The following is an 18,371-nucleotide window of genomic DNA, read 5'->3' as shown; positions in this document are numbered from 1 at the left end:
CTCATTCATCAAAAAATAATTCTGAGTATTTTACATCTTTTATTCTACATATGGCCCAATATTACACAAGAGACATAGTAGTAGTAATTTCAGTTTAAAGCCATATCATTATCTATGGTTATACTATGGCAAAATTCTAATATAATAATTTTTTGGGGGGCTTTTTCTTTTTTTAATACCTTTAATTGGACAGGACAGTAGAGAGAGTGACAGGAAGCGAGCGGGAGTGAGAGATGGGGTAGAATCAGGAAATGACCCGGGTCGGACTCGAACCCGGGTCGCCGTGCGCACGCGGACCCGAATATGGTACGGGCGCTATAACCAGTTCCGCCACGGCACCCACCCCAATACAAATTAGATTTAAAACAAACAAATAAAAATCTCACAGATAAAACAAATTACTTTGTGAGCATCGGAGTGGTCTGTGCAAGTGCAGCAAAAAAAATCCTTTAACGTATGGTCTGAAAGCTTTAATTACTGAACCTTCACACAACTGTGACCAGCGTACCTGCAGAAGCCGGTGTAGATGAAGACGTTGCTCCGAAGGCGAAAGAGGGCGCATTCGCGGTGGCCGATGCGCCGAACATAAAGGGCTGGGCAGGGGTGGCCGAAGGGGCGGCCGGGGTCTCCTGTGCCTGTTGTCCGAAAAGGAAGGCCTTTGTTGGGGGGGCCTCTGATGCAGCACTCTGGCCAAACAGAAAGGTGTTGGAGGGGGCAGGAGCCGCAACAGAGGCAGGAGTGGGGGCAGGGGTGGGGGCCAGGGCAGTGGTGGAGCTGGCTACGGCACCAAACAGGCTGGGGGCAGGGGGCGTGCTGGAGGCAGTGCTGGATGGTGCTGCAGACATGAAGCCAAAGGCTGGCTTGGCAGCTGACGCATCTGTAGAGAGGAGGGCGAGATTGTAATTACTCATCCATTTGGATGAGCCTAATAAAAAAAAAAAAAAAATAACATTCATCGTCTAATATCTAGAATTACTAAAAATAATAAAGTGTATAGTATACCATTTCATATTAGTTATAACCTCAGATAGTAAACATACACACACACACACACACACACACACACACACACACACACACACACACACACACACACACACACACACACGCGCGCGCGCGCGCAAAACGCTCACCAGTACTGGTCTGGCCAAACGCGAAGGAGGGTTTGGGGGCCTCTGGCTCGCTCTTCTCGGCAGGTTTGCCAAAGGCAAAAACAGGTTTGGCCTCCACAGCTACTTCAGGCTTGCTGAACGAGAAGCCAACAGAGGGGGCAGCAGTGGTGCTGGGAGCCTTCTCTGCCTCCTTCCCTGCACCAAAGAGGAAACCGGCGGTCGGAGCCGAGGTGGAGGATGCCTCCTTCTCCTCCGGTTTCCCGAAAGAGAAGACGGGCGCGGAGAGCGCCGGCTCCGAGCTCTCAGGCTCGCCAAACTTGGCGGTGGAGAGCAAGGAAGGAGCAGAGGTGGCCGGCTCGAGCCCAGAGAGCTTCCCAAAGACGGGGAGCGAGGTCAAGGAGGCGGCGGTGGTGGAGGTGGCATGGACTGTGGCTGTGGCGTCCTGAGGGGTGGAGAAACTAAAGGTGGGGGAGGGGGTGGCACTCGTCTTCTCCTCTGGTTTGGAGAGGCCAAAAGAGAAGCCCGTGGCCGAGGAGTCAGCTGCAGGTGCAGGAGCAACGCTGGCTTCAGTTGCAGGTGCTGTGCTCGTCGTGCCAAATGTCAAGTTGCTGGCACCAAACTTAAAGCCTCCGCCTAAGCTGGGAGCATCTGACGTCTTAGAGTCTTCAGTGGAGGTGGTGGTGGTGATGATCGATGTGGAAGAGGATGAAGAGGCTATGCCAAATGAGAAGCCCCCTGACGGAGTGCCATTGGTGGTCGAGGAAGCCTCTGTAGTGGTGGCACTGCCAAATTTAAAACCTCCAGAAGAGGAGGAGGAGGTGGTGGTTTCAGAGACACCACCGAACTTGAAGCCCCCAGTGGAGTCAGATGACGCGCCTCCAAACTTGAAGCCACCAGAAGGGGCGCTAGAGGAGTCTGAGATGGTTCCACCAAATTTGATGCCACTTGAGGCAGTGGTATTGTTGGAGCCAAATTTGAATCCGCCAGAGCTGGAATTTGTTAATGTCGAAGTACCAAACGAAGCTGCAAGGGTAAAAGTAAAAACAAAATAATTCAGGTAGAGGGAAAGGTTGAGGTCAAAGAGCGAAGACATATTTTCAAGAGGAAAAAAAAAGGATGAATTATAGTTAGATGCAAATTAAGTATCAATGGAAATACTGTTTGTTGCCAAGTTTCCTGTTGTACCTTTTGGCTCGGGTTTGGCTCCGGGCTTATTGCTCTGGCAGGCCACACACTGAAGGTCTTCTGCCTTGTTCTGCACACAGCAGACATCACACTCCCAGCTGCCTGCTGCCTTCTTGAACTTATCCCCAAAGCCCAGCAGGGGCGCTGCTGAGCTGCTGGAGGAGGACAGGGCGGGCAGGGAGGCAGGTGCTGCTCCAGAGGCTCCTGATGGGGGGGGGGGGGGGGGGGAGAAGTAAGGGGGTTAATGATAGAAGTTTATTTGTTTATTGATTTTATATTTATTATACAGCAAAGTATTAAAAGTAACAAAGTTACAGTTTAAAACAGGCCTGACTCAGTAAAAAAAAAAATGATTTCCAGCAGGTTCCTGTTCTGCAGCACATATAACAAGTAACAGGGACAGGGCATATCACACATCACATTTACATACAACACTAGGCAAACATATAGACATCAGACTTAGTATAGACAGTGATATATAGAGGTCAATGTTTGCAAGTGTATGTATTGTTCAGAAGCACCAAGAGGTAAATCACTGGTCAAGGGAAAGACTTTTCAAAACTCAAACCAGTGATAAAAAAAAAAAAACTCCCCTGTACCAGTTAAGAGATGCTTCTTCATTTGATAGGGCCTTGACATTTAATTTGTCTCCGTAGATGTGCACTGGGAAAGGTCACTGACAAGTTGAGACCAGAACTGACCAGAGACCTTAACATCATTCGCTCACCTGGTTTTGCACTCTGACAAGCCACACACTTGGTGTCCTGCGCTTTGTTCTGCACCATGCAAGTGTCACAGTCCCACGAGCCCTCTGGCTTTTTAAACTTGTCCCCAAATCCCAACAGTCCACTAGAGGTGGACGATGAAGAAGTGGTGGTAGCAGCAGAAGCAGCAGTTGTGGCAGCACAAAAGCTGGATGTCGAAAACGCTGGAAGTGTTAGGCCGGGCTTAACGCCGGTGCCAGGCTTGCCGGTGTCGCAGGCCACACACTTGAGTGCGTCCGGCTTGTTCTGCACGAGGCAAGTGTCGCAGTCCCACGTGCCCTTTGGAGGGGCAAACAGGGCCGCCAACCCCGTACTGGAGGCCGCTGTCGTAGAAACAGGGGGTTTATTGTCTGATTTAGAGGAGGAGGAAGATGATGACGAAGACGAGGAGGATGAGGAGGAGTCAGTCTGTGGTTTGGAGGTCTGGCAAGCTACGCATTTGGTGTCCACTGCAGAGTTCTGCAGCATGCAGGTGTCGCAGCTCCAGGAGCCCGCTGGAGGCTTGAACTTGTCCCCGAAGCCAGAGACAGAGGGGAGGCTGGGGGCAGGCTGAGAGGAGGGGGTGGAGGTGGGGGAGCTGGAAGAGAAACCTGTGGGTGCAGGACAGATGCAGAGAGAGAGAGATTAACACAAAACTACGCCTGGACAGTAGTTCGCTTTGTAAGAGCGCTGAGGGTGAGAGTCCAAAGACACCATGAAAGGGTGCCCGAGTCTTACCAGGAGACTTGAGGAGATCCAGCACGCTGCCCTGCTTCAGGGTCTTGGCTGGTTTGAAGGGGCCCGAAAACTCCTCTTTGGTCTCAGTGTTCGCTGTGCTCTTCACTGTAAACACACCAAAACATGGGAGACATAAACACACACCCACAAAATAGCCTTTAGATCCAAGGAATGTGACCCTTAAACTGGAAGTAGATCCCACTCACCTGTAACAGTGATGGGCGAAGCAGCAGCAGAGTTATTAGACACGGTGAGATCAGTCTTCATGACTGGAGCGCTGAAAGTGAAACCAGACTGCAAAACAAACACACACACACACACACACAATTAGTAAATCACTCCCTCATGTTTAAGTACTGGACTGGAAACTGGCAATTGCAAGCACTTACAGATGGAGAGAAAGATTGAGGGCTGGCAGCTGTCGCCTTGACGATAGGGGAAGCGAAAGTGAAGGGCACAGAAGGGGGTGAGGATGGTGGCAGCGGATCCTGCAGGGGAGACGCAGGTTACAAATGTATCACTACGGTAACGTCAACACTAAATGGGACACATCATCACACATTGTGGGAGCTGAGGCTTAGCCACCAAATCAGACAAACAGAGGAAACAGTAGGCATGTTTCCACTGCAGGTAACAGGCCCCCTACCCAGGTTTGTTTGTTTGTTTAATTTAAGGCCATTTCCGCAACTAAGGCTATTTAATGGCCAGAGCACTGTGTGCTACAGAAACGTAAATATGTTTTTTAAAATCTATCCCCTACCCAGGTAAAGGGGATAGGTGCAGGACCGCCTCGCTAGTCAGCCCGTGTGTTTCCATTGTTTACAGGACATAACCATATGCAGCCTTTTTTACTGCAAGATCGCAACGCTAATTAGATTAACTGAAATGGCATAACAGCTGGAATCAATAGAGTCAATAGAGAGCATAGGCTACCTTTGAATAGCTGTTCCAAATTAAATGTTGCATTATGTAGGTTTCATTTGTAATGGTCACCTACTTGATAAATGAATAAAGCCTACAATTGAAATTCTAACCAGTTAAAGCCTATTTTTGTTCATTCAATGTAGGCTACCTAACCTGTAATTAATTTAGCTGTAAATAACGTCTGCCTTGCTGGGATAAAAAATTATAATAATAATAATAATAAAAAAAGAAGTGATAGTCATCTTCCACTCACACCTCGTTCACAGCTCAAGTCTTTTGGCCGCACTGAGACCTAGAGTCAGGGACTTGATTCAGCCCCGTAGAAGTTCCCGAAACAACACGATACGCGCACCCGTAAAACTAAGTTCCAGTTCCTGCAGTGGAAACGGCCCTATTGAAACCATAATCTGTACCCCAAAACATGATCCAAACGTCTGCTCACCTTTTTAGTGACTGTCTCGGCAGGGGCCGTTTTGGCAGGGGCAGGTGTGGGTGTGGAGGTGGTGGTGGTGGATGGGGAGGAGAAGCTGAAAGTGGGCAGTGCACGTGTGCTGATGGGGAGGGAGATGGCAGGCAGGTCGGGGACCTCTGCTACCTGAAACGCCAGAAAATCAATCAATAACCTGTCAGCAATGCAGGCATGTTACCAATATTCAGGATGTGTCAAATGGAGACAGATGAGGAAATGCCCATTCAGGCACGTTAGTTCATCTGCAAGTATGGGCAAAGAAATTAAACTGCCTGTCTGAGCACGATTTGAATTCATAAGTGTAGCGAGCGATACACACGGACCTCATCCTCTGGGCGTTTGGTGGAGGGCCTGACTGCCCTCTCCCGCTTCATCTTGCCTCCTCCGGAGCCAGCACTGCTGACCGTAGGGGTGCTGGACAGGGGGTAGGCCGGAGAGCTTGTGCTACAATGGAGTTGCAAAAGGATAAAACCACCACTCCTACACACCCAGTAAAAAGCAATAGAGACTTGTGTGCAGCAGACATGCAGATATCCAGCCAATTATTAAAGCCCAGTGCTTCAACTACGTAAAAAGGAGGAGATTCACAAATACAAACTACAACACATACACAAGTGTGGACTCAACATTACTGATCAGAAAGATCAACATGATGTCATGATCATTTTAATATGAATATTAAGTTAAGATGTACAAAGGCATGGAGTGATGCACTAGTGGCAAAATATGACACAGGCGTAATTCCATATCCCAACTTGAGTTACATCCGGAGTTGCCGATATGAATCAGTGGACTTGTTATCTGGGCTAGCTATATATAGCCACATTTTTGTTGTGGTAAGCAATATTCTCTCCAACGAGATGTTTTACCTTTGAGACGTGGTTGGTGCAGCTTCCGGTATTAAGGGAGATCTTCTCACAGGCTACAGACACAGAAACAGAACATGACTAGACGTTAGTGTGCTGGAGCCTTCATGCACGCACATGCACGACCCTGATTAGATAAGGGAGTTACGGAGCCAAAAAAGAACTCCGACTTTTCCCCAACACATGCTTGTCTAGAATATAGAACGGAGACCACTGGATGGATGAAATAACCTCTAGCTCAAACAGCAACTGCTAAAAAGTGAAACGAATACAACCATCAATATCATGCTCATACTTGTAGTGGAACTGGTAAAAGAACTGGTAAAAGTTTGAAGAGAGAGGCCCATCATAGAGGATCATTTTACTTTAAATTTGCATAGCTCCCATCACATTAGTAAAGTCCAACAGATGCAGAACAAATCAAACGTGGTGGTGTAAATGAAGTGTAAATGTAACTGCAATTACATTTTGAATCCGAGTCAACACCTATTCATTTACATTTACTCATTTCAACATGGACGTCAATTTAACTACCAAAGATAAGGATATCACATTGGATATCGCTACTCCATGTCAGGTTGCATTATATGAAGTGGCTTAAAAAAAAAAATTATGCAGAGGAAGGCCTCTGGTAGGGCTGCATGCAAGCATTCATTCATAAATTTAATCTCCCGTAGCCAGAGACAACGACAATAACTGAAAAGGGTCCTCACCGTGTCCCTGGAGGCTGTCCTCTCGAGTGCCCGATTGACTCCACCAGGTGTGAGAGAGGGACGGAACGCCATGGAACGGTTCCCAGAGGCGGTGGCAGCTGACGGCACCACCAGCTTCTGCACTGGCGGCAGCGACGTGTCCATCTGCACAAGGACACACACACACACACACACAAACTGGTCACACTGCTGTTCTATCTATATCTACATACTACCAAACACCACTGCTGTTTTGGACAGGACATAAACAACATCAAGTTGGATGTGTGAAGCAAACTCATTTGAACTAGCCATAAACATTAGCAACATAATTCATAAAGCCAAAGTTGGTGTTCTACAGCTGTAACACAACATACGCATCTCTCTCCACTCTTTTAACTTGAATCACAATGCACAGGATTACATATGCATACAAAAGCATACTACATTTTATTAACAGAGCAACATTAAGTGGAGTGAGAAGTTAGTGCGCTGGGAACCATCTGACTGGCTTTGAAAAAGATCACTGTTGAGACTCAGCTGTTACAGCTGTCTGAGGATAATGGTTTTAATACAGGCACCTTTTAGGCACACTTTTGCCACAAGGACAACAGCTGTCAATGGAAGTGACAGCAGTCAGAGGCTGGCAGTCCCCCCCACCCCCCCCCCACACACACACACACTCGACCCTGTTGCAGTAGGGCAATAACAAAAACAACACCGTGGGCAGCGTGAGAGGAGGACTAACACATGTGCGCATGCATACAGTACCTTTTTCTTCTTGACCTGGAAAGGTGAAGCATCCAAGTCTGTGCGATCCAGTGGCTGTAGAAAGAAACAAGAATGAGCTTCAAGTCTCTCCGACAATTCTGTCATGTTGATTGTTTGTAATGGGTCGCAATCAACAACAAGTCTCAAGCTGGACCTGAACCAATTTGTTTAGAACTCAACCTAGTTCAAATGCCCATTAAAACCCAACTCGAAGGGAACAGAGGCACAGGGAAACAGGGAGAAGATACTCACTCTTGACAAAGGTGACGATATGGTTGAGGGGATTCTTTTTGCATCCTATGAAAGGGAAAAAGTTCATGTAAATGAGCTGTTCTTGCTTCAGGGCTCGAAACCACCGGCAAACAATTTTTCCATGACCTCGTTCCATGGCATACATGGAATTGTAGTGAAAACTGTTAAGTACTGAAAATGAGGGGAAAGCGAGCCGTGGCCAATACAAATCAAGAACAGTTTTTGAACTAGCAAAAAAGTCTTCCAGCTTAGGAGCCAATTTTCTCATTTTTAGTTGCCATTTAGTGATGGGTGCTAACAATGTCCCACTAAGGTCTTGAATATGAAACAATAGCTTGAGGATTATTTTTGACATTTCTTCATTCATTTATGAATCCGTAAACAACCAAACAGTAGTCTCAAATTGTAATAACCCTTTCAATGTCTGCAGTATTTTAGTCCCTCCACAACAAATCTTGAACTAATGGAATACACTTGTGTTGTTATGAGTAAGGTAGATGGCTCATTAAAAAAAAAAATCCACAAACAGCCTTCTATTGGCTTACTTTACCTACCAGCTGCATCCACTCAACAATAGGCTAAACTACTAAAATATGGTCTGAAGATGGTGGAGTTTGCCTGATAACATGCAACCTTGCTCTGGTGATTGCCAAGTCTATGATGAACATTCCCGGTGAGTGACAGAAACTTTCCTCCCCCTGACCAATAAACTCTGCAGTGGGTTCACGCCACACTGGGGGCTTTTTAAGTTGAAAAGGATAAGAAGTGAAAGGCAACTCACGGCCAGAGGACTGGACATGCGCTCTAGGGACTGCAAGATGCGGCGGGCTGTGGCACTGGTCACCCCGCAGGGCTGAGTGCCAGCAGGCTTCGCCTTTATCTGTCTCCTCACTGGGACCTGAGGGCAAAAACAGGAGGAAGGCCAAGGACGGAGAAGACAACATAAGCATGTGAGGAGAGCGACTACAACATGTTGCCGGAAGTAAAGGTTCTCTTTTCCGTTTCTGCACTGCATTTGATAGTAAAAAAAACGATACTCTTTTAGTCGTTGCGAGTACTACTTGTTCTTCAGTCTACAGACTACATCTCATGTTAATGTCAGCAGTGGCTCATTACGGACCTGATAAGGGGTGCTTGGGCGAGAGCGGGCATTGCGGCTAGCAGAGGCGCCTCCGTACGTGGTTTTGCCAGGGTAGTAGGGTGAGTCACCCAGCTGACTGGAGCTCAGCATGGAGCTGTTCATTGTAGACTGTTCCACATCACACAAAAGGTACAGGTTAAAAAGGAACAAAGGCAAACACACACACACACACACACACATAAGTATTTAGGACAAGCAAGCCTAGCAAATAGAATAGATAGATGGATACACATCCATTTCACACATAGGGTGGGAATAGCTCTCAAATACAAACTCACTTTACTTGGAATGATTCCACATGCAAAAACCATCCCTCACACACAAACGCACACGCTTACAAACACAACCGACATGAAAAACACGATCCATAACATACCCAACATTTACAAATACTCAAAACACCCAACCATGTAACACTGCTTCAAATCTCGGATAATCGGATTTGTCCATTTGGCACTAAACCCACCACCCCATTGATTCTTTAAGATTATGGGGGCAGACGTTAGCACTTCGGACCTATAACCGGAGGGTTGCCGGTTCGAACCCCGACCAGTAGGCACGGCTGAACTGCCCTTGAGCAAGGCACCTAACCCCTGACTGCTCCCCGAGCGCCGCTGTTGTTGCAGGCAGCTCACTGCGCCGGGATTAGTGTGTGCTTCACCTCACTGTGTGTACACGGTGTGTGCTGTGTGTGTTTCACTAATTCACGGATTGGGATAAATGCAGAGACCAAATTTCCCTCACGGGATCAAAAGAGTATATATACTTATACTTATATACTAATGCATGCCATCACTCACCAGAGCAGAGGTGCCGAACACCGACAGGTTGAAGGAGGGCTTCTTGAGGCCGGCCTGGGAGGGCTGCGTGCCTGAGTGAGAGCGGTCCGTCTCTGGGGACCAAAGCAGCGGGGCAGGCTTTGAGGTGGGCACATCTGCAACAAGAATTCAGGCCTAGGCTGGAGATCTGGCCATCATGTGCCACTCGCTGTGCTGTACTGCACTAATACATACTAGCCCTATGCTGGACTTTTAAATAACAGTGTTTCCCATACATTGACATTCCATTACATTGTCCACCACAATATCAATAACATTGACCACTACACAATGATTTTCCAGGTTGTACTAAATTGTGCTTAAATCTGGTTAGCATCATAACCACGCTGTGCTAATTTGTTAAACGGTTGCATTCAAGTTAATTCTACAAACCAACCACCACAAATTTTCAATTCTCTGGGAAACACTGAATGAAATGATGATCGACAACTTGCAGTTCATGTGTATTATTACACCTAGTCAAGCTACTCTTCTGTTCCATCATGGGCCCACCCGCTTCGATTCTACATTTAAACAAATCTAAGCAAGTGAGGATAGGAGCAGGCTTCACTTAATGTGTATCTTTCCAAACTATCAGAGTGCTGGCCTGAATAGTCAGATCAAGTAAAGTAGGAGGGAGGCCGCACTATGCATAAGTGCGCTTCTATTTGCAGACGCATTTCGGCGCTTGCAAATGCGCACCGAAATGTGTCTGTGCAAATAATAATTCCTACTTAACAAATCTCAGCAGCCATACAACACAATACAGCATATATGACAGAAAACGCCATCACTACCTTTGTCAGAGGCACGTGATGAGAAGCCACTCGTGGTGGAGATGTTGTCATCCTCGTGCTGAGAGCTGGAGTCCTTGATCTCCTTCACCAGGGAGAAGTTCGAGGTGGAGGCAAAGGGGCTCCCAAACGGGGCAGAGGTGGAGGTGGAGGGCTGGGGGAACAGTGAGCTGGAGCCACCCAGGGCTGGGGAGCCGTCCAGCGAGGCAAAGTGTAGGTGGGAACGGTTGAGAGGAGGTCTTGACAGCACATCCTGGAAGTTCAGTGATGCGCGGCTTGTAGAAGGTTCTGGAAGTCAGAGAAGCTTTAAATCATTACCTTGCTTTACTCATCAATCTCCTTCACATGCACGGTTCAAAACTGCTCAGGGAGCTAACTGAAGCATCACAAAAACATTTCAGTTAGTCAAACTTTGTAGATTTTTGATTTAGTTTTAATATTTTATTTATTTATATATATATATATATATATATATATATATATATATATATATATATATATATATATATATATATATATATATATATACTTATATTACTTTTTCTGCTGTAAGTGCATGTTGTGTGTGATGTCTGTATGCTACTGAGACCTTGAATTTCCCCTTGGGGATGAATAAAGTATCTATCTATCTGCTCTTGCATTCAACGCCAAGAGAGTGTGTCTGGGACAGCGTATCGCACCTGTGTTACTGGTGCTGGGCTCGGGCGAGTCACGGCCGTGAGGGGAGCTCTCCTGGTTGCCGTTAGCAGGCGGGTCTTGGCTGTTGAGCTCTGGGGCGAGTCGTGTGGCGGCGGTGGCACTGCCCTCAGCCACTTCTCCGTTCCTGAAGTACTTCTGGAGCCAAGAGGGAACGATGCTCTTCACTGTGTCGGTCACCCTGCTGATGAGACCAGCCTGCTGAAGAAGCACACAGACAGAGCAGAGTCAGACCACCATCTGGAGAGATCTCGGACGCAGTTGGGCCTGCCACAACATGAGTTTTCCAACGTCAGCTTAGCAACCATTGCTATGCTGTTCGCAACTTTTTGGCAAGTAATCATAGGTTGCTACTGTTTATAAATCTGTACTGCATAGATCACATCTGACCAAATATGGCATTGACATCTCTCGGTTCCATATTTACTGCAGACCGTCTAGTCCTTCAGGCCAGCATGATCTAGTGTGAGCAAGACTCAAAAACGTAAGTTCCTCATTAAAAAAGTTAATCACACAAGATTGCCTGCAGTATTAAACTTAAACCATGTTCCATGAAAGGTCATGTCAGGACAGGTGTGTGTGTGTGTGTGTGTGTGTGTGTGTGTGTGTGTGTGTTTCACACATGCAAACACTAGACCAGGCTGCAAAGCTTTGCCATGGCAGTGATGTATCTGGGTCAGCTTGCCAGCGTCTGTGTCTACACCACACAGGTCTCATTAGGAGCAGCAGCAGCTGCTGCTCTCTGAATTCTCTCACTGAGCTACATTGTAACGGCATTGTGCTGCACAAACCCTGTCGTTACGGGCTTCACCAAACCATAGGGCATGCTTATCACTGATCCAAGGGTCAGTCTTCCTCTTCCAAGTCACACTGCCTCATTCATTTGTGGAGGGTGGCTTCAGGATCTTGCTCAAGAACATATTAAGCCATCATGCCAGAGGACCTTCGGTCGTGCTACTGCCTTTGTCTCCAATTCTATGGTGCTGCGAGTTAAGAGGGTCTAGTCATACTTAAGTAATAATTCAGTCAACAGTGGCATTACAAAGCAAATAAAAGAAAAATTAGTCCCCCTTGAGCTTCCTAAAGCGTTGTAGCTATGCAAGACAATCTGTGCATGCTCTACTACCCTCCATACTGATACGCAAATTCTAACAACAACCTCTGATGTTTGCAGAACTACTGATTTGTACAGGGTGAGTAATCCCAGCACAGGGAATCGCTCTGCACTGCAGCTTCACTGAGCTTCAGTTACATAAACACAGCAGCACACAAAGGCACCCGGGTAGGCTAATGCGTTCACGCAGCACACCATTTCTGCTAGCATTGAACAAACCAACCCGCTTGCACCACTGTGACAGACACTGGAATTCCAGAGAGGCAATTCACACCGCCTCGATAAACGGCAACTACCAACCATTTGCGGGTTTGCTGGATCACCGAGTGGTCAAGGGTGTATTTACTGAACAAACAAGATTAAAATAGTACCTCTAAGGATTTAGCTCTCCTCAGCGAGCGTGTAGCCCACTGTTAAGTTAGGAACCAACAACGACACAAAGAAAAGTTCATAAATGGCATAAGTGTGAGAGAAACTATTAATTTATATGAATGACAAGTGGTTTGATGTCAAATATTATTCATGTCATACAAACATTATATGTATTGTACAATAACTCTGTCAGAGGGACTGCAGATGGAAATGAGCTTTTAGCTATAATCTGGTACAAGCCATCTTTTTACTCCACATAATTAATGAACCTTGTACATGGTCCCCGTCTTAAAATAAACCAATAAACTGAAACTGAAGCTTCTTGTGTTTTGCAATGGCTACCCAATCAGCATCGGTGTGAGTGCTTATTGACCCTCTTTTCTAGTTGTGCATTATTAGTAGACTAGTCAAACCATTGCTGGATTAGATGCATACTAGTGATCTCAATGTGAAAAATTAATTACACAAGATGGCTAAGGACAGACATGCTCAGAAGGTGAAAATAAAGGGGCCATTTCAACAGCGCAGTTCACACTATAGGCTATGCCCTTTACCACCTACAAAGGCTAAAGAATGCACTTCAACACATTCAGACCATTTGTTAGGGTAGTGTGACTGACAGAATTTCCTATAGCCCAACATGAAATTCAACAGCTGACTGAAGAATGCTACGGTTTAAATGACATGGAAGAGCCTGATCGAGAGAATAGATTCCGGAATCACACACAAACTAATGGCACAAGAGGCCTTTGTGTCAAGTTTCCCCGAGCACCCCCCTCCCACTGTAACCAGGAGTAGTGTAATGTGCGAGCTGCAGCAGGAGTGTGCCTGCAGTTGAGAGGAGATCTGCAAAAGGCTTTCATCTCCAGATAACCCCATGCTGCACACGCATCTGCTAATCTTCACCTACTGTGGCCTCTTGAGTGCCCTAATGACAGACTTCTCAACTCTCTCCCTTGCACACCATTTTCCTCCCTCTCTTGTATGGTGTCCAGCATTACCCTAAACAGCATTGGTTCCCAAATACTGGGTCGCAAGAGACTATTTGGGTCGCCAGCATAATGACAAGTTATACATCCCCAGCAGACTATGCAACACAGAGACATAAATAAAATTATTAATTTCATATAAATTATTTATGATTAGATTGTTTCACCGTTTTCATGTTTGTTGCATGATGCATGGACATCGGCTTAGGACTTATGCTACTCAGTACATCGGGCATGCCTGTTCTTTGCTACTTGTGAGTGCCCCACTGTGTGTGTTGCCCCCACCATAGTGTTTTGGGGGAGTCACTGAAGAATATGTTTGAAGATGAGAAAGAGGCCAAGTATAGTGAGGAAATGTATAGGCTTAAATAACGTCACCTTCCTAAAATAATGGCACAAGTCATTTTTTGACAGAATTTATTTTTTTGGTTGTGTTTTCTGAAAAACTTGGGGGAAAAAAATAATAATAATAAAAAATAAAAAAAAATAAAAAAAAAAAAACACATTAACTTACTCTGCTAGACCTAATAAAAGAACCTACACTTTGCCAGAATAGTTTGCAATTCTCTTGGTCTATGTCTGCATTTTTGTCCATTTTAATCACATTATTATAAACGTATGAAACGTGAAATGTATACCATTTTGCACACTAAAATCTGATGTATTACAAGTAAATGTACACAGAAGTAATGCAACCTAAGTTGCATAATTATATTCTTAGTTATAATTTCCCTGTATGTCCTGCTGGTGACCTCAGTGAGAAGTACCTGTTAAGACGCTCTTAGCCAGTAACGAGTACTCTGGATCACTCGGTAGATCTACGATGTTTTCACGACGTTCTGAAGCAACGATGGTTTTGGGAAACAGTCCCAAACCTTAAGATGTTCGTAAGAGGGACTTTACTACCTTCTTAAGCTTACGATGCTTTCGGGAAACTGGGCCCAGAGCTAATAGGCGCAATTATCTTGAATTTCCCCTAGGGATCAATAAAGTATATCTATCTATCTATCTATCTATCTAATTAGATATCTATCCAACCACCTAAATATGCCACTGTAGAATGGTTTGGGGGGGGGGGGGGCATCAGCAAAGAAAGTTTGAGAACCTGTGGCCCAAAACATCGACATTTTGGCCAATATTGGTGGTGAATTGAAGTGAAATGGGTCACGATGGTCTGTCATAAAAAAAAAATTTGGGTCCCCAGAAAACAGTTCGGGAAACACTGCTGTACAGCACCACACAGGCAGCACAGTATTCCAGCCATGGCAGCAGTTCGTGCACACCTCCTGTGAACATGTGTGATCATAAATTAAATAAAAAACAAAATTAAACCCCCACCCACCCGTAAGATCCAGGAGTGTAGCTCTTTTTCTGTAGTCTACTCCAACAGTGACACTGAGGTTAGAAGGAATCATTCCCTTACACAGCTTTATCACCACAGCTGTGGGAGGGACCTGCTGCCATCTATGGAGCTCAAGCATGTAATTGTCCAATTAGCTACATGCTGAACAGAGCTGACCAAACCACAGGCAGCCTCCTTTTTAAGACCTGAGGGGACTCAACTTTGACCTTGCAAAGAGATGGCAGGCACTGAGACACTGGTGATGCAGCACAAGTCACAGACTTACAAGCCTTTGTGTATTTTTAACAGACCTGGAATCCTGCAGACTTTCTTGAAAAAAAGCGGAAAGCTGGTTAGAGACTACCTACTGTGTCAAAACATATCAATGCATCCTCATAAGTTTCCCAAAGGCAGCATCTGGCATAAGTTGCTTTGCCAGTATGGGCAGTTGCTACTTACATTTTCCCAGAAGGCACTTCTATTAAGGTCCTTTTCGATTTAAAAGCATTGTCAACCTACATACTAAAGCAGTGGTTTTCAAAATGGGGGCCGCGAGCGGGTGCCAGGGGGGCCTCAGCAAGTTGGAAGGAAAAATAAAAGAAACAAATAAATACATTTGAAAAATGTAAAATACACCTATTATTATGAGGGTTGTTATACAATGTCATTAGAATAATTTGTGGCATATCTGAACATTATATTTTTCATGATAATGACTGGGAATAATAGTAAAGTGATAGCTCTCATATAGCAGAAAGCCCCAAATGCAATTATTACACACTGTGTGCCCCATCGCGAAGTGCTTGTGGCTAAAATAATTATTAGGATTAGCTTAATGTATTTTTACATTTGCCGTAGTATTGTCGATGGGTTTAATAACACATCAAGGGGGTCCTTGGCCAGAACCTAGTGGTATTTGGGGGGCCTTGTCGTGGAAAAGTTTGGGAACCCCTGTACTAAAGCACAGAACAAAGGGGAGTGCATCATCAACTGATGGAATCTTTGTGCATCCATGTTCACAGCAGGCATCATCACCTTACATATTAAAACACACTAAAAATGCTTCACATTTGGTGGAACACTCTGGATGCACAGTTTTAAACACCTGCAAAGGATCTCTAGAACCATTCTTGTTTTATTCTTTTTGATGACTAGATTAGATGGAGGAAATTCAAACGAGCCAAAGTGAAATACATTGGAAATCCCCTGAGGACACCATTATTTGATTCTCTCATGCCCGCTGCTGCACACTCTAGAATAATCTACAGATAGTGTGTGTGACGCCACTAGACACTGAAAAGGAGCAAATATAACATGCATAACGTGCATTAATCGTTTCCATTCAATTACCATTTTACCTAAAACGGTGGAGGCCAGGCGAACATTAGCAAGTATTTTGGCGGGGCGGTGGTATGCAAGGGGTTGTTCTTGCTTTCACAAACAAAAGTTCAATGATCGGGGGTCAGTCTGACCTCACTAGAGGGGGGGGGGGGGGGAGTTTGTGAAAATGTATCGTAACATGACAAGCTCTTTGACTTTGGTGCTAAACAGATGTGCCATACTGTTTAAACAGACAAAATGTAAATATCAGACAGGAACACATGGCAGTGTGCCAAAAGATCTATAGCCATGAGCTCCGATGCATGCGTTAAACTGCATAAACACAGCTAATGTTACCCTAACTAGTCTACGCTAACAAATCACCATTACTGACTTGGGTTCCAATAGAGCTAACGGTAATCAACAGCGTCAGCTGACTTTACCTAGCCACAATAGTCAGTTCGTCAGACGACAAAACGTAACAGGGAATGATCGCCGACTCATCCGTTTCAGAAAGGGAAATAACAGGCCCATGCACATAGTTCTAAAGGTGGCCTCAGAAAGGGTATAAAACCACCTGCTTTGTTATCCAATGATGACGTATCTAGTTAACGCTGGCTGGCTAGCTACCGATTCCTTTCTAGACAGCGAGCTGGCGAGATCCCAGTTAAGAGAACGTTCACAAAATGCTAAAAGACACGACATGAGGTCAATTTGAGAGTTTAATAGACATTGATTGAACACGCTTTCCTTTCCCATAGAGCTCTGGAGGCAGCGTAGTGAGACCGTTAAATCAACGCGAGCTAATAAGCTAACTGCGAGGGAAACCACACGTGTAGGAAACGTCAATTAATGTGTCGTCCAAACAATTTGCTAACGTTGGATTTCTTTGTCACCCAAGTAGACACCAGCCGAAGCCGACGTTACAATGTCCTCAAAAGAACTTTCAACCTAAATGTAATATAAGCAAGACACAATGCATATGATTGTTGTTATGCTACCTGCATTCATCTATTCTGTACGACAAAGTGAAGACGCGCGGAACTTTAACTGACATTGCTGGTAGCGTGGTTGCTAGCGAGCAGAGTTAGCTCGCTGCTTAACCATAACTACTGTTAGCCAAGTTGCTAACATTATGGCTAGCTAGCGATAACTTGGTTACCCATGTGGGCCCTGGCATTCATCCAAACGACGTTAGGCGCACTGCGCAGCACCTTTTTAGCTTCGTAGCTATTGATATATACCTATTTAAGTAGACGAGTTACAAATCCCTAAACTGAGACAAGCAATATGAATTACAATGCTAAATGCTAGACGCCCGATGACACACATTATCGTATTATTATTTCAAAATACAGACCCAGTAACGGAACGTTACCATGCCGGTGAACTTGCTAGCTATCCAACCTACAAGCTAGTTTAAAAATTGCTTGCTAACGCAGGTAGCTAGCAGTCATTCGGTGACATTTTAGCCAAACCGTTAGCTGCTAAGCGAGAGACAGTTAGCTTTCATAGCTAACGTTACTCAACACGGCTAACTGCTAAGTTTTTAACGTCAGTTTGAGAGGAAAAAACGGTCTACTTACAACTACGAGGACGTTTTTACCCTCGTAGCCAAATGTTATTAAGGTTTACTCGCGTCAAAATACAGCTGCCATGAAAGAATACGACTGTCCTACCCGGCATTCTTAGCTAACAGCTACGCACCGTCTCATTAACCATACAGTGCAGGCCATAATGTGAAGCAAACACGGGCCTGCTAGCAAGGCAGGTAGTTCACAGGCCTCGAAATTTGTCTTCAATAAAACAATAATACCCCTGTTAAACAGCTGGAACAAACATCTACCTTTTACACGCTTCACAGCATTAAAGAAAAACCGCCCGGATTACCTGTTTTCCTTTAGCATACGGTTTAGAGGCGATATGATATCTTCTTGATCTAATTTTCCCTCCTCCGGTGGCCGCCATGGCTAACTATTGAATCACTAATCGGTGCCTCGGCGCCGGATGGAGCTTGCCTGTCAAAGAACTCA

The 18,371-nt window shown here is 45.4% G+C and overlaps 1 protein-coding gene across 3 annotated transcripts in view; it reads right to left on the bottom strand.

Moving 5' to 3' along the window:
• The window catches only part of nup153 (nucleoporin 153), a 21,399-nt gene extending 3,060 nt beyond the window's left edge, over positions 1-18,339 (bottom strand). Inside the window, exons 1-19 of one of the 3 annotated variants that reach the window (XM_076301602.1) lie at positions 18,229-18,339; positions 11,186-11,402; positions 10,509-10,793; positions 9,694-9,827; positions 8,873-9,001; positions 8,534-8,650; positions 7,753-7,797; positions 7,501-7,554; positions 6,751-6,894; positions 6,041-6,093; positions 5,495-5,615; positions 5,145-5,297; positions 4,168-4,266; positions 3,985-4,072; positions 3,779-3,883; positions 3,025-3,651; positions 2,298-2,501; positions 1,134-2,135; positions 509-877 (exon numbers count right to left, since the gene is read on the bottom strand). In XM_076301602.1, the coding sequence (XP_076157717.1) occupies positions 509-877; positions 1,134-2,135; positions 2,298-2,501; positions 3,025-3,651; positions 3,779-3,883; positions 3,985-4,072; positions 4,168-4,266; positions 5,145-5,297; positions 5,495-5,615; positions 6,041-6,093; positions 6,751-6,894; positions 7,501-7,554; positions 7,753-7,797; positions 8,534-8,650; positions 8,873-9,001; positions 9,694-9,827; positions 10,509-10,793; positions 11,186-11,402; positions 18,229-18,306 (4,024 nt within the window). In that variant the 5' untranslated portion in view covers positions 18,307-18,339. The remainder of the gene's footprint in view (positions 1-508; positions 878-1,133; positions 2,136-2,297; positions 2,502-3,024; positions 3,652-3,778; positions 3,884-3,984; positions 4,073-4,167; positions 4,267-5,144; positions 5,298-5,494; positions 5,616-6,040; positions 6,094-6,750; positions 6,895-7,500; positions 7,555-7,752; positions 7,798-8,533; positions 8,651-8,872; positions 9,002-9,693; positions 9,828-10,508; positions 10,794-11,185; positions 11,403-18,228) is intronic. The other 2 variants (XM_076301604.1, XM_076301603.1) reach the window with 2 other exon arrangements.
• Positions 18,340-18,371: the final 32 nt, after the last annotated feature.

The sequence above is a fragment of the Alosa pseudoharengus genome, unplaced genomic scaffold (assembly GCF_046254945.1).
Source record: "Alosa pseudoharengus isolate Yale_2024_CS ecotype anadromous, Long Island Sound unplaced genomic scaffold, YU_APseudo_1.1 YU_APseudo_1.1_scf_23, whole genome shotgun sequence".
NCBI lineage: Eukaryota > Metazoa > Chordata > Actinopteri > Clupeiformes > Clupeidae > Alosa > Alosa pseudoharengus.
Note: the sequence above shows the minus strand (reverse complement) of the source record. Positions and strands in the feature narration are given on the sequence as shown.